Below are 16,985 nucleotides of genomic sequence, written 5' to 3'. Positions count from 1 at the left end.
TAAATATTAAATAACAATGTAATTAATAATATAAGAAATTTTTATCTTGTATTTTATTTTATTTTTATGAATATAGTGCTAAATAACTTTAAAAACCAATTTAATATCGTACAAACGTTTAACTGTGGCTGTATACGATTCTGCCTTTGCTCATTTACGCAAGTGTAAGGTTTAAAAAAATATTTTTGGTGTATTCCTTTTGGTTCGAGTCTTATGAAATCGAGTAAATAGAATTCAACGAAAGAAATTAAGAATAATTTGTTTTTAACAATTTACTTTCATCGTTTTTTATAAAAAAAAAGGATCAACGTGGTATTAGTAAAATTAAACAATTACCAATTGTTACAGGCGAGGAAATAAAGACACTATTTTTCCATTTTGTTTCCACCCAGTTGTTCGTGGGACGGGGACGCAGAGGAGTACACCACTTTTCTGCGCTAGAGCATAAACGTATCACTTTCTGCGCACCTTTTAGAACAACAACGACCCACTTTCAGAGCATGAGATATGAAATAGTTATTTACGATACAAGTGCGGAAAAGAGGAAATTCGAAACGAGTGGCGATAAATTAAAACACGACCGAAGGGAGTGTTTTAAATCGACACGAGTTGCGAATTACCTATTTGCACGTGTATCGTACAACGTTTTACAGTACAAATGGCCCTTTAAACTTTTGACATACGCACGAAAAGTGCTATTTTACTCACTAGTGCGGGAAAATAGGACCATATGTACTGTAAAATAAATTATTTCACACCATGCATGAAATAAAGCACCAACAAACGTAGACAGAAGTAATTTTTAGACGTCATTTGTATTTTATACATCGTGTAGAACTATAAAGAGTAAGTAAGCTGACCGTGACGTCATTTGCTAGTATATCATATAAATTCCATTGTGGCAAGTCGTTTTTACAGTACGAAAAAAGAAACTACTTAGTAGTCATATTCAAATACCCTATAACCGGGTATTTACATAAAGCGTACAGGGTGGAATGTGCACAACCAATATTATAAGGACCTTGAACTTTTAGTCACCACAGCCTTATGCAATGAAAAGCGTGCGTATTTTTCCCAAAAAGTAAACTGTTTCGATAAAAATCCAAAAACAAAACTAAACAAAAATATTACCTATTTATTGATCGTAAGAAACAAATACTTAACCATTTTAATGATCCGAATATAATTAATTGGCATTTTCTTAATTTACTACTTAGGTATTTACTTAATAAAGTAGTATTTAACGACAACAAAAATACTTCAAAATCTTTTATCCGTTTAGAATTTTGTGATAAAATCTACAGAAACCTACTTAACTCAACTATTTAAGTATTTATACAGCCCGCAAAACCAGTATATACAGTACAAAGGACGGATTTAATGTACTCTGGGTTACTGTGCGGAATATAATATCAATGCTCAAGCAGCCGTCCCTCTAGCTTTACAAACTTGAATCCCCCGCATATTCAAGTTTTTGGTAAATGATCTCTACGAAACTTATTGTAGGAGTTACTCGGCCGTGTTTGTGCTTATTGAAGTAATAAAGTACATAAGTAGTTCATTATTTAATATTGTTTTACATTAATTACTTTAATGAGGGTACCTGCAAATATTAATTTGTTTGCATTCGTGATTTTAAAACTAATGGTGATTTTGTGTGACTTCGTTACTACAAGAACTATTGTCATAACATAAAAGTAATGAAGAGAGTGACAGTCCGAGTAACGAAACGGCCAACTCACATAATTATTTTGACTAACAGGCATAGAGAAATATAGTAAGCATAGAGTGCTCACTCCATAAATCAGTTTTGGTACCAAAACGACTATTATTTTCGTAGTCGACATCTAGCATCGAGTAGCGGAAACATCAGTACCGCTACTTGATACTAGATGTCTCAAGTGTCGCGACTCACGAAAATTGTATTGAACCACAAAAGTAATATTAGAAGCAGAAGAAGCCGAAAATAGAGTTCCGGTTAATCCGGTTATAATATTAGCGGAAAATTGTTGAGCATTACGGCTCGATTCGGGAAATGAATTAGAGATTAACTACATACGATATATTAAATATATGTGACGTTCCACGGCAAAAGGTACCTTATGGCGGCTGGCCCGCGATTCGGGAAATGAATTAGAGATTCAATAGATATGACATAGTAAAGATAATATTATCTTTACTATATCGTATCTAGTTAATCTCTAATTCATTTCCCGAATCGCGCCGTTAGACTTTTCGGTTGTCGCAACGTGTATTGTCAAGTAGCAGTACTGATAATTCCGCTACTCGATGCTAGATGTCGACTACGAAAATAATAGTCGTTTTGGTACTAAAACTGATGTACCGTAAAACGGGGTGAAAAGATACGATTTTCAACTTCAAGGACGATTTTCGCCAAAAATCCAAATGATAAAAGTAATAATTTTGATATCATTTTTTGAGTCTTGGTTAGCTCTTTAATTTTGCATTTGTGAAATAAATTTTTACCTACCCAATTCAGAGAAAATCAAAGAAAACTACCTGTTTTCTGCATATCCTTAAAACGGGGTCGATAGACACAAGAAAGGGGTGAATAGAAATATTAAGTTTTAGTTGTCATAGGCATCGAATTTGGTAATTATTATGTGGATACTCTATTGGCAAATGGTATATATATCTGTTAAACAGCTATTTGACACAAAATTAATTTATCGTGTCTTTTAACCCCCAAGGCGTGTCTTTACACCCCTTTGTTGTATCTAATCACCCCCTATGGCGTAACTGTTCACCCCATATGCGTGTCCACTGACCCCTTTATCACGTAAATTTGCTTGTTATTGTTTTTTTGCAAAAAAATGCTTTATTATAGAGAAAATTAGTGATATTATTTATTATTTAGGTACTACAGATACTATATTACCAGGTTAGCTAACTTTTACTTAGTTAATGTCAAAACATTTACCGCTAGAACAAAGTTCAGTCAGGCTTCATTTCTTACCTCGGCGAGACCTTACTTTAGAGTCAAAAAAATCTAACTTTTAGGCAGTTTGATTAAGTTCTTTTGGTATCAATGTAAAGAATAAATAGTCTACAATATATGCATTTCAAAAAATCTAATTTTAGAGATGTACGTTTTTAAATATAACAACTTGAAAGAAAAAGTTAAAAATTTCTCTATTCACCCCGCGATTTCTGTTGACCCCGTTTTACGGTATAGAGTGAGCACTCTTTGTAATTTTTCTCTATGTATGCTAACAGCCGTATTTTAATTTTAATAACAAGTTACGAATTAGATCTGGACTAGATATGGCTCTGGTCTCTTCAACCCAAAGAAAAATGTTTGACACTGACAGATCAGATATGTATCTAATCCAGATCTAATCATTAACCTATTATTAAAATGAGAATACGCCTATCAGGAGTTTGAAACGTGAGGGCATGTAAATAGAGTTATTCTAAGCTTGGCTCTACATAAGATCTGATAACTTTTTGAAAATGCGAGTCATACGGCAACTTGGTAACATTTTACATGAAAATGCTTTTGGTGGGATATTGTTTACTTTAATAGATATGACTTTATATGTGAAACAGTTAGAATGTGGAAGATAGTTTAAAACGCCAACTGTAGAAGTATATACATAAGTTATAGTATATCTGTATTCGTAAAACTGTAGACAATACCAGTTGTCAGTAGTAAACTGTTGTGTCACTAATTCGGTTACTTTACTCTAAACTTATACAGTGTGTGTCTTTCATAACGACATTGGTTTTAAGTTACGATAGTTTAAAGTGCTGTTAACAGTTTTATCAAAAGAATATAACGATTACCTTTTATTATTAAGAGTAATTAATTTTTAAAAATTCTCGAGCAGCAATGTAATGCAAACATTTATTTGACGTTTCAGAGAGGAAGACCTAGTTTCGTTTCCATTTAAATTCGATCAAAACATTAAAGTAACTCGGAACTGTTACCCACATTAACTTATTTACTGAATTATCCACTAGAAAACACTGCAATTTAAAACATACGCAATTTTGACCACACTAGCACAACAAATTTACATCAACAAATCTTTCTGTGTCTTAGCCACCACATTTATGAATCGCAATATTCACTGAACTAGACTGATATCAAAAATCACTGCACATACATTTATTATCACTTCTTAGAAATCACATTACCTAGTTCAAACATGCTTATTAAATTTATTACGAATGTCTGTGTTGATCAACAAACTCGATGTTATCTTGACACTTCAACCCAATCAATGTGAAGTTGTCAATCGGTACTTAAACGAAACGATTATCTGATTCCGCCTTCTTAGTTAACACAAAGTTACCTACTTACATCAATCTTTGACTGCACTGGCTGGTATGACAGGATGCAGGTAGGTTGACGTAATTTAGGTGACTTTTTTCATGAAATTGTCATGTCATAATTTTCTTGCCAAAATGCCACGACCATCGCCTTATACCTCGCAAGAATTAGCGGATATGATTCTAATGTATGGCGAAGCTATGCAAGATGCTAGACTAGCGTCAATCGAACTTTGACCAAGAAACACTTGCGAAGTTTCTCCTCAAGCAACTTTTGTGAGTGAGAAAGAGAGGAGAAACTTCGCAAAGTGTTTCGCGATAGCAGGGCGGTTAAGTCCTTTTCTTACGAACAAGGTCACTTGTCATGATTTTTGACGGTCTTGTCAATCAAAAGTGTCACCGACATGTACGATGTAGGTAATTGTAATAGGTGTCAGATGTCACTAAGAGCGAAATTTCAATGAAATCACATGTCAATTGTTAAGTTTAATAAAATTTATTACTGATACATTGCGTGCCCAATTAATTTGTATGAAAATTTTTATTTTTTATTTTTTAACTAAATATGCTAATTTCAGTTCATTAGGACTTATACTTTCAGCCCTTAAAATTAGTGTCGTTATGAAAGACACACACTGTATAGGTACATTACATAATCTTACCTTTGCGTAGAGATCTTCTGGGCGATTTCCTTTCAAAAAGTCGTAAAATATACAAAGAGGCAAGACCATGATGGCGGGCTCTTTGCATAATGTAGCAGCCGCGGCAAACAAAAGAGTTCCTGCTAGGGTCATCCACTGCCACAGTTCACCAGAGTCCTCACTGACACTGCCACTGTACTGACACTTCAGTCTCACTGCCTCGGATTTCGCTTCCCAGGCATTTAACACTTTCATAGGGCCCGCTTTACCACATTTCAATAATCGACGAAAGTTCATCATGACGTGCTGGACCAAGCTATGGCAACTTAGTCGAAACGGCTGATCATTGCTTGAGCTCGATCTTCGCATTAAATTATTTTTTAAGATATGTCTGCATAATCGTTTATGGCGTTGTTCACGTAATCGGATGTGCTCGCTGTACAGTAAGAAGCTTATGAGAAACAAATTGCAAGCCGCCAAATCCGCTCGGCCTACGACGCCTGCCACTGCTTCTGTGTGTATTGGATGGGCTGCGAAGGTGAGCCCAGCGACTGCCGCACCCACTCGTATACAGGAACTCGGCATCAGTCGGCGGGCCAAAACAACAACGAGCGCTGACGCTATGCAGTGAAAAACTACGTTTAGAAAATGAAAACTCCATGGCTTGAATCCACTAAAAGCGTAATTGAGCCGATATGTAGCGACGCACAGCGGCCTATATGAACCGTGTGAACCTGGGTCTGTGAGCGGTGTTCCCCAGAAATCGTTTTCAAATAGTGCCTTTAGCGGTGTGTGTCCGATGACGTCCGGATTGGAGAGGATCGCCCGTCTGCAAAATAAAATTGCAATCTGAGTTTGTCCCAGTTATAGCATATCAAAGGCAAGTGAATATTCATAATAGTATGCGTGGACGCGGGAAATTTATGTTTGAAAACCGTTACTTAATATAATGCATATATTATTTTCGGTCAAGAGTAAAAAAAACCAACAAAAAGAAGGACATATTCATAGATCGTCGTGATCACTTTTTTTTAAGTTTTATTACGTCATTTGTGATGCGCAAAGTCAAGATAAGGGTTAATATATAAAAATATACCCCACTTGAGTGTTATTGTTCTCAATGCAGATTTGGTTTCATAAAATAAAGGATTTTCCTTTATTTGCCTATGAAAACCCATACCTTCATCCGCCTTTGCGAAATAACAAATCCAAACACGCGTCCCTAGCTGCTTAATTTAAATAAAATATTGCCTTCTTACCCGGCGCGCGTTCGATCGCTGAGCTCGGATCTCATACGACGTTTTCCCGAACGATTGGCCCGCTGCCCTATAGCCTCGTCCTTCCCTTTGCCGGCTGAATACCGTCTAAATAATGGACACGTTTAAACGTACCAATCTATCCTTTGGGATTGATTTTGGTGAGCCGTACATTTCAGCTTGCCGGCTGATGTGTGAATTTGCCGCGGGGTGGCTGAGGGATACGGCCAACAGATCACTTTTATTATTACTCTAATTGACTGTGGAGTTTTTGTTGATGTTTTACATTATAATAAGTGTATTATTTTTACTTCGATAAGAACATTATCTTTGTCTTTAACTGCGATAAACGAAACATCTGGAAGAAATATCTCGTACGGACCTATAATTTGATTTCTAATGCATTCAATCCCTTTGTGCTTCCTGCTTTGAAGAGGAAAGCCAGGGATATAGACGATTGAATAATAAAATTTTATAGGGACCGAACCCGCGCTTACTATGCAGAGAGAAAAAATGATCTTTTACATTTCACCATTGTATTGCAAATTGTGAGAAGGACTATGCTTTACATGAGTTAGGTACAATTTTGATATGGTATAACTTTTTTCAAAAAATGCTTTTAAAATACCATCACGGCTAAAACTGCGTTAATTTAGGTACATCTAAACATTTATCCATAGATAAAGGTAAACTCTTTTAAATGGTGTTACCAATTATTTATGTTTATAGGGCGTGCGGTAATTAGTTAATTGCTGCGTTTTTTCACCCGCAGACTAAGGTTCAGGCGGAGTATGTCACTTTCTTAGGACGTCACATTCTGAGGACGTCACATTCTGAGTTCGTCACTTTCTGAGTACGTCACTTTCTGAGGACGCCACTTTCTGAGGACGTCACTTTCTGAGTTCGTCACTTTCTGAGTACGTCACTTTCTGAGAACGCCACTTTCTGAGTACGTCACTTTCTGAGTACGTCACTTTCTGAGAACGCCACTTTCTGAGTACGTCACTTTCTGAGGACGTCACTTTCTGAGAACGCCACTTTCTGAGGACGTCACTTTCTGAGTACGTCGCGTTTTTTAGCATAGGTACGATTTAACAGTATAATATACCTGCACGAAAAATGTATACTGCCAGCAACCAGATTAGCTGTTCGACATACGGTACGCTTTTATATCCTACATACCAATACAAATCTCTGTTTGCCTTACGCCTGACTGGTAGAGAATTCCATTTGGCAAAACGTCCTATGTTTCGTGCAATAAAGTGAAAAATAGAGAAATACATAATAAAAATACAATCTAATTATGTTTAAATCATTATTTAATTCAGAATACTTAGAAACTACAAGCACCAAAACATTTAGCCACAGATTGGAGTTAGGCCGGCAACAGCTTCGATTCAATACACATAAATGTTTCGCACAGTAGGAACCATGATTTTATCATTCGCCGCTGTGATTAGCTGGTGAAGGTATCATGGCAAGCTCGCTGACACCAGTAGAAGGTCATTCCCACATATTTACATTTAAACGGACTGCCGCTCCTTTCGTGACAACATATTCTTCAACATACCGCGTCTTCTGTCATGTCTCCATAAACTCAAGTCTTTTTTTCTGATGATAGTGTAAATTTTGGATATCTGCGTATAAAAATCAGCTCTTGCAGTTTTGGTTCAGACAATATTTCTTCTCGTGTCAGTTGTGGAGAATAGGCGTCAAAGGATTTTTTCTTCATATCGGCAACGGCATATTCAGAATATATGTTCAGCCATCAATCACTTCTGCGTATGGAGTGATCCATACTCTCATAGTTCTCATGTTCTGCATATATTTAATGTAATTTATTTGTTTGTTTTCTTCCGATATAGGTTACACGATGAATTTTTAAATTAATATTACATTGTACTTTTAGCCTGACAATAAAAATCTATCATGTCGCCGATTTGACATCGCTCATTTTTTTTCTATTTAAAATCCGAAACTACAAAAAGGTTATAAAGTTTGTCAAAGGACTGTCTCATTACAAACATAGACAGAAATAAACATACTATCTTTGTCTTACACTAGTACTAGCACCCAAAAGAAAAGGATGAGTGTAGTTTTTATTGTTCTTATTTAATGACAAATTTGTTTGACCACTTACAGTCCGTTAACTCTCAGAATGAACTTCGTTTTTCGGGTAAAATCGGACGTATTCGCGTAATAGAAAATGACAGTGTCGTACTGATCAATTTAGTTGCAACTTGCAATCCAACACTCAAAACTATACAGGGTGGTCTATACCACGACGTCCAAATTTTTTTTAGATTCCTCAATTCAATTATAGAATATGTTAGCCGGTTTTTCGTAGCTTTCGAGTTATGAATTTTTGAACTTTTAACTTTTGTTAAGAAATTCCGGGCCGAACCAATTAATTTATTAAAAAAAACTATTGAACTTTTTTGAATGTTTCTTTTTATAACATAATCCTTTACAAACGACGCAGTTGCTTAAAAAAATCAGCATCCTCACTTGGCTGCGAGTTGGAAAAAAAGACAAAAGTCAAAGTTTTACGTTCAAGCAGGTCAAGTTTAGATTTTACCTAATTAAAAAAAAACATGCGAGTTCAACGACTTTTGGTTATTTTAGAAACTGCTAGTCCCAAAGTTTTTTTAAAGGTAAAAAAAAGTGTCATAATTTGACAGAGTCACCGGTCAAAGGAATCGAGGTGGAAAGTTCCCAAATTAGTAATCTGATAGCCCCCGTAGTGAAGAATCTAAAAAAAACAACAACGGGTTGCACTCCGGGAGTGCCGGCAGAAGTGAAAACTCAATGACATTCTAACAGTTTTTCGATCAGGTCACGTGTCCGTCTTACGTCTTACGAATCTTACGGTCACGTGACCTGTCGCGAGCTTAACATTTTTTCCCCATCACAAAAAGTGCACAGCGCCGCTAAAGAAGTTTTCACTTAAAAATTTTGGACATTGAGGTTTGTACCAACCTGTATAGAGTAGTTAATACCACCATAACTAGTAGGTAAATATTTAGATTCATATTAAAATATGTGACTTTTAAGTACTGTAAAATTATTTACAAATTAAATTTAAAATTTTTGTTTTAATTGACTTTTTTATGTTAAAGTAAATTTTAATTAAAACTAGAGATTAAATAAAAAAAACACAAAATATAAAAAATACACTTACCTACAAAAAAATATGCCTGTTATTATTACCACTCTGTATAATTTCAGCGAGAAGTAATAAATGACGGTGTGACGTTCTGCTTTCAAATTCAGATTCTATTTTATTTAGATTATGACAAAAAGTCAAATAGCAATATAGTCTTCAACCAAATATTAAGCATAACGTCATTAAATTAGGGCTCGTTTTACATTGAGACAATAGGTATCCCTAACTTTTTGCGAGTGAGTAAGAAAGCAGAACAACAGTATCACCTTCGCGTGCTACCGCCGATACCCGATGTATCTTTCTAAAATCCGAAGGTCATTCTGAGAGTTATGGAGAGATTTATATCTACGGACTGTAGATAATATGTTGCGCTGGCTTCGACCCGCGACTTCATCTGCTTGGATATATGATGATGATGATGATATCGTACCTATGCTAAAAAACGTGACGTACTCAGAAAGTGACGTCCTCAGAAAGTGGCGCTCTCAGAAAGTGACGTCCTCAGAAAGTGACGTACTCAGAAAGTGGCGTTCTCAGAAAGTGACGTACTCAGAAAGTGACGAACTCAGAAAGTGACGTACTCAGAAAGTGACGAACTCAGAAAGTGACGTCCTCAGAAAGTGGCGTTCTCATAAAGTGACGTACTCAGAAAGTGACGAACTCAGAATGTGACGTCCTCAGAATGTGACGTCCTAAGAAAGTGACATACTCCGCCTGAACCCAGACTAAAACTGTTTAATTATAATCATTACTATTTTATGAATGACTGTCTGCAAGTCTAGTATTATTATTATTGGGGTGTTGTGGGCCTTTGAGTGTCGCATCGACCAGCATTGATCTATTGTGACGGCCCGTTAAGACGAAACGGGAGCTGAGCTAAAAGTCAATTTTGAGATTTCAAGCTGAATATACCCGTCGCTCTGACGGGGCGTGAGAGACTGTATTTGTGTGTGTAATGCACGCACACAGATGCGTACGCTTGCACCCGCGCGCGCCTCATTGCCGACAATTTGCAATGTCATTTTTCGTGCGTTACTGCCACGAGGCGTTCACTTATTACTTACTGTGTTGCGATTGAATTTTTTGACCCGGCTTACGTTTACGGAACTCGATAATCTTTCTACTACTGTGACTTGGCTTTGTTTACTTGACTTTGCTGATCAGCTTATTGTTTTGGACTCCGTGAGTTGTGGTTACCTATTGGACCGCACGCAATTCATCTACCTTTATTCAAGTATACCTATACCTTTTGTTATACCTGCGTGTTGTTTACAAAACTTCTGGTTATAATATTACAATAATTATGACATTTGTGTTGTACGTAGGGTACCTACTTATGATACTTATTTATAAAGAATTCATGATAACGTCAAATAATGAGTCAAAAGGGTAGGGAAAATAAATCGTGTACTTACTTATATATACTCTTACACTCAACAGCCAACTTTAACATTAGAAAAAGGCACTAAATTTAATTTATAATGGGAGGTCGATCATTGTCGATTACATTTTTTTTAAGTTTGCTGCATTTTTCTAATGTCAAAGATGACTTGCCGAAGTATAGGTAGGTACCTACATACATATAGGTAAATCGTGTTTATTAGTTACACACATAATATTTAATGAATATGGCAATAGAGTTTGGAATTCATACTTACCTACTATTCTAAACAACTTTCCTAATAGAGTTTTACTAGAAATAAGTAATAAGCCTAATAAGATTAAGTATATAATAAAAAAAGAACTGAATACCATAGTACAAGAATAATTATTAGTTAAGTAAGCACATAAATATAATACATATACCTACACATAAATAGACATTATGTATTTATAATGATAAGTAATAAATATATTAGAACTTAAGATTAGGGAATAAATTTAATATGTCCCCCTCATCCTAGTTACTAAAATCTTAAATATTAAAGATTATAACTAGGTTAAGAACGTGTAATAGTATTATTTTTTGTGAATTAAAAACAGATTTCATTTAAAAAAAAAAAATGTAAAATGCCTATGTACGTTTATATAAACCTACTTCGATTTATGAAGCACATAATTCTTATAAGCACCATATACCTACTGTATTCTCATAAGGCCCAGGTACTCAAGAAATATGACCAATATTTGCCAGTATCATATTAGTTTTATTTTATTTGAAAATTTAAGGCACTAAAACATCTCTATTCCGATTGAAAGTAATTTATTTAAGTATCTAAATTTCAACGAACTTAACCTCTAAGTATTATACTATAAAGGTACCTGAGGGTATTATTATTATACGAAACATTATTTTAAGAATACGAGTATTCATTACTTTAGAAGGTACCTACTTATAGATTTTATTGCGTGATGCACATATGCGTAATTAGCCGAAACCTTTATAAGAGTGTAATTCATAAGAAGTACATAAGATATAATTTATGTACTGGTTTGCTGTTAGCTTTTAATTGTATCACTTTACATATATGTTACTCAAATAACTAACACGGTTACACTGTTGTAAGAACATTATTTTTCAGGTAGGCCTTATTATACCTACTATAGGCCTTATTACCTCCTAGTACCTTAGTAGTAGTAGTACTACTACGGAAATTGATTCAAAGACTCAAGATTGACTTAAGTGGCAGTAGGGTGTAGGGTTTTTTCTAGGCTTAATGAGTTCACTGAAGCTTATTTTTTATACTTAGCGCACAGAATCACTAGTTTAACAGTATCAGCTCTAACCACATGTCACCATTTTGTCCTTTACGTAACAAACTCAGGGGCCCAGAATATCCGATGTACCTATCAAATCAAGGTTCTGTACCAAATAAGGCCCGGTTATTATAGTTCGTTATTTTTTAGCATTAGAAAGAAGGTAAACAATCATGACGTGTCTTTTTATTAATAATTATTGAAAAACGCTTTCATAAATTAGTTTATATTACTTATGAAAGCAAAAGAATATAAAAAAGTATATGATTAATACATACATACATACATACATACAATCACGCCTATTTCCCGGAGGGGTAGGCAGAGACCACGGATTTCCACTTGCTACGATCCTGACATACCACTTTCGCTTCCTTCACATTCATAAAATTCCTCATACACGCTCGCCGGTTTAGGGTGCTCTTGCTCATTAATATGATTAATATGATTTATAATTCTAACATATTTGCTATGACTTATTTTTCAATGGTAATTTTTAATAAGACATGTCAAAATCTGTTACCTTAATGCAAAAAAACGAATTCAATAGTCATATCAAACGTCGATTATGCAGTTGATGATGAGCTTGCATTTTCTACCATTGGTGCTGCAAATGCATCAACCGGTGGCGATAAACTTTGCCCTCTTGTAAAACAAATTACTATTGTGATTGTGTCCAGCAAAAGGCCAAAATTCGGTTTACTTTCCTGTTTAAAATATTACTAATTTATTCATATTTCAGATTAGGTACATAGGTAACTGTCTGAATGTTACAATGCCAGCTGGCAAATTCTATCACATTTGTTTGTTTGGTAGTCATGGTAACATTCACTTACATTGATATCCTTATTAAGATCTGTATCTTATTATCCAGACCTTAAAATATTGCCACCGTTGCCCTTTAAAAAAATACTGTTTAAATAATTGGCTACTCAAACAATGCTTCTATAGTATAAATAATGACTACACAAAAATGGGTAGTATTGTATATAATGCACGAAATAAGGCCCGATTCTTAAGCGGGTTTAAATTTTGAGGCCATGTCCGCTAATACTATAGACAAAATATCAAGTTTAATAAACACAAAAAAAAAACATTGATGGGCCTTATTTTATAATTTAGGCCTTACTTTGTAATTTAAAGTAGAGTTAGGCCAAGAAAAATCTATAGCGATTTTGATAGAACACGCAGTGCAAGTATTATTTCAAACGTCGCTTCTATGAAATTATGACATATAAATAACACTTGCACTGCGTGTGCTATCAAAATTGCTGTAGACTTTTCTTGGTCTGACTCTAAAATATTCTTTATTACACCACAAACATAAAAACAAATTTAAAAAAAACCGGCGAAGTGCAAGTCGGACTCGCACACGAAGGGTTCCGTACCATTATTTATAAAAACGGTCACCCATCCAAGTACTGACCCCGCCCGACGTTGCTTAACTTCGGTCAAAAATCACGTTTGTTGTATGGGAGGCCCCACTAAAATTTTTATTTTATCCTGTTTTTAGTATTTGTTGTTATAGCGGCAACAGAAATAAATCATCTGTGAAAATTTCAACTGTCTAGCTATCACGGTTCGTGAGATACAGCCTGGTGACAGACGGACGGACGGACAGCGGAATCTTAGTAATAGGGTCCCGTGTTTTACCCTTTGGGTACGGAACCCTAAAACCGATTTACAATGTAGATAAAGGTAGCAACAGGCGGTCTTATCGCTGTTAGTTCTTATTCTTCGTTTGTTTAGCATTAGAGTGAAGGTGACGTGTCTTTTTTAAGCATGCAATCGTATAATTATTTAGCTTTTTTTGTAATAGTTATGTACTTAGTGGTTAATATTAGTATTTACTTTTTTTTTTCAATTATGCTTAAAAACGAAGTATAGACATGACAACCAAATATTAACGCCATTGTAGGGCAGGATATACAGAACATGAATCATTTGTACTGTCACGCTCCGTGATTGTTGAGCCATTTAGGGTTCTAGCTAAATTGGACATTCCATAGAGCACGAGTAAGTATGGAACAACCAATTCAGCTAGGACCCTAAATTGCTCGACAATTACGAAGCGTGCCTGTAGGTACCTAAAAATTGTGTTAACCCATTTTAACCATGCAATAAAATATTTTTGATTTTGATTTCTAATTTGAAATATTAGAATCAAAAAGTTCATAATAGATTGTATATCATAACTACAAAAATGTGTTCCCTACTCTCAACCCAAAACCCCTTGTATCTTAGGATCTAGATATTTTCACACAAGACGGTTTATCGATAACTTCTTACATCACTAGATTATCGACATTAAATGTCGACTATTGCCCATCACTTTTCTGGCTGTGTACGTATTTAGAAACTTGACTCCGCCCCTAAAATTAGTGCGATAGGGACAACTGCAGCTGAGGCGAAAAATCCTGCGTAAAAATGACAAAAATCGAGGTTTCGTAGTCCTCTTTTTCCTCCCCCAAAACTTAACCAATCGTAACCAAATTTGGAAATCTAAATGATTATGAAATTATCTGTGTCGGACCGTTTTGCTTTTTTGGCTAATTGATATCAGTTTTGAATACCACGCCTCTCATTGCGGCATAGTCTATTAGGCCATTTTGGCCGTTTTTGAAGGGCTCTAGCGCCTTAAAAAACAAAAATATCAAAAAAAGCAAAACGGTCCGACACAGATATTGACAATATTAATCTGTGTTGAAAAAATCATTGCTCTAGCTTCAAAAACCACGGAGGAAAACGAGGACTACGTTTGTATGGAGGAATGACCACTCCTGTTGGCTCTTAAAGTTCATTACTAATGCCCGTTGCATCCAGAAAGTTCCAGATTCTTTGGGCCGATCTTAGAAGTTTTCAATGATTTTGAAGTTGTCTTTCATTGAAAAAAGAACATAGTTTTTTAGGTCTTTTTTTTTGGTCTGCCCGGCCTAGCATTTAATCTATCTATAATCATTTCAATGATTCATTGTCCACTCATCCGGTTCACTATAGACCTAGAGCTGGTTCAAGTAGAGGTTGTACACTATAAAATATTTCTCATCTTGTAATCTAATCTTTTTTCAGCCATAAGATGCCAAATAAATGTCAAAGGAATATGAATACTTTCCACTTTTAGGACTTAACAATTTTTATTTATTCAATACCTTATCCTATTTATAACCAGTTGTAATTATTTATAAAAAAACTGCTTAGCATCAAATCGGTTTATCATACGTAGATCTTAAGTGAAAAAAGTAAATAGCTTTACGTGTGAATGTACCAAACACTTGAACAAGTGTTTGGTTTGTATCTGGTGTTAGAAAATGTATTTTACAAAAAGTCTGCAGCTTGTTAAATACCTACTTAAAGTTCATAGATGCACTGCAACTTATACTAATTTAGTGCTAACAGCATTGAGGTTTTCTAGTTGTTGGGAACAATGTGGAATAGTGCGGCTGTACCGCAAAGAAATAAATAACAAAAGCCATTTTAGATTGGAAAGTTGTCGATAAAGTTGGGCAAAGCACCGAACTGTTCCGGGCAAGGCAGCGGCAGCTGCGGGCTGCGTCACGTAAGCCCTCAATTACAAAACACTGGAGAGGTTGCACACGAACAAAGTTCCGTTCCATCCTCATTATCGCTCCGAGAGATTTAGAAGAAAGAGAAAATGAAAAGTTTCTATAAGATTTTGAACCCTCTCAAAGTTTAACGGGTTTTGATACGGTTTCCGTTTCGAAATAAATATATTTTTTAAGTATACAACAATAACTGTTGACCTTTTCTACATCGTATGTACTTACTAGATATAAAAGAAGAAGCCGAACTCAACGGTGGGTGGATATAGGCTGAATAGATAGATAGGAAAATTATAACTTTCATGATATGTTCCAATTCCCATGAGAACAATTATCTAACTAATGAAATGACTTATTGAAAAGACTCATTTGTTCAATTTAACTATAATAAGTGCTGAACACGAATAAACATTTTAAATCAGCCCATCAAAGCTGATGATCGATCGATAACTTTGCTTGTTAGCGTGAACGTTTGTGCGAAAGTTTTTAATTGGTATTAATACTTCCCATTATGTGCTCAATTAGATCTTGTTAGGAAGTATTTAATTTGCCAGTTATAAAACACTTCCTGTAATTAACGTTGTTTAGTATTGCAGTAGATTTTAACACGCAAGACTAATTATCAAAAATACAAAGTCAGGAATATGTAATAAATGTCATTTGGCGTAGTAGTCGTGAAATATTCATTACTGATTCGATGCAAACGAAGAAGTACATAGTCCTCAAGTCAATTCATGTTGAAATAAAAACTGCTTCCGCTTGCGTGTATGCGTGTGTATATGTATCCAAATGTGGAAGAAATGTATTTAAGAATCAAATTGTTTATTTATAGGGCAACCAGTTGCTATATCGCGCAAACTATTAGCCTTTTCTGTCCAACAGTGAGCACGTAAATATGTAATTTGAACGCGGGTGCATTGCGCTAGGATGGCATGTAAGATTATGTCTACGCCCTACCTGTCGTCATAGACAAATCCGGCATCTAATGTGTTGTAGTACAGGAGGAACGCTAGCAGGGCGCTAGCCGCCGTCACCCACTGATCCATGGCAATGCAACGTCTACATCAGGAATATTTGTAGGTACTCCATTTCTGAAACAAGAGAAAAGGGTTTGAATTAGTAACCTTGAAAAAAATATAAGTGATTTGGTGTCAAATCAGTCATTCTTATACTCGGTTAGAACGAATCATATAAGCAAAATCCTAATTTTAATTGTATATGACACTAAGGTGTACCGTGTACCGGATATATCTACGGTACCATAGGTATTTGAAATTTGTTATTTATCGTGAGGTCTGCAAACTCATAATTTACTTCGCTAAGTAATTTGATTAATCATCAGGTACCTATAGTTTTATTGATTGGTCAT

General features: G+C 35.2%; 1 protein-coding gene across 1 annotated transcript in view; it reads right to left on the bottom strand.

Annotated features, from left to right (window-relative positions):
- Positions 1-16,744, bottom strand: part of LOC134796972 (protein O-mannosyl-transferase TMTC2) — a 120,303-nt gene extending 103,559 nt beyond the window's left edge. The window contains exons 1-2 of the mRNA XM_063769168.1: positions 16,574-16,744; positions 4,959-5,766 (exon numbers count right to left, since the gene is read on the bottom strand). Coding sequence (XP_063625238.1) covers positions 4,959-5,766; positions 16,574-16,662 — 897 coding nt within the window. The 5' untranslated portion in view covers positions 16,663-16,744. The remainder of the gene's footprint in view (positions 1-4,958; positions 5,767-16,573) is intronic.
- Positions 16,745-16,985: the final 241 nt, after the last annotated feature.

Source organism: Cydia splendana, chromosome 1, assembly GCF_910591565.1.
Source record: "Cydia splendana chromosome 1, ilCydSple1.2, whole genome shotgun sequence".
NCBI lineage: Eukaryota > Metazoa > Arthropoda > Insecta > Lepidoptera > Tortricidae > Cydia > Cydia splendana.
Note: the sequence above shows the minus strand (reverse complement) of the source record. Positions and strands in the feature narration are given on the sequence as shown.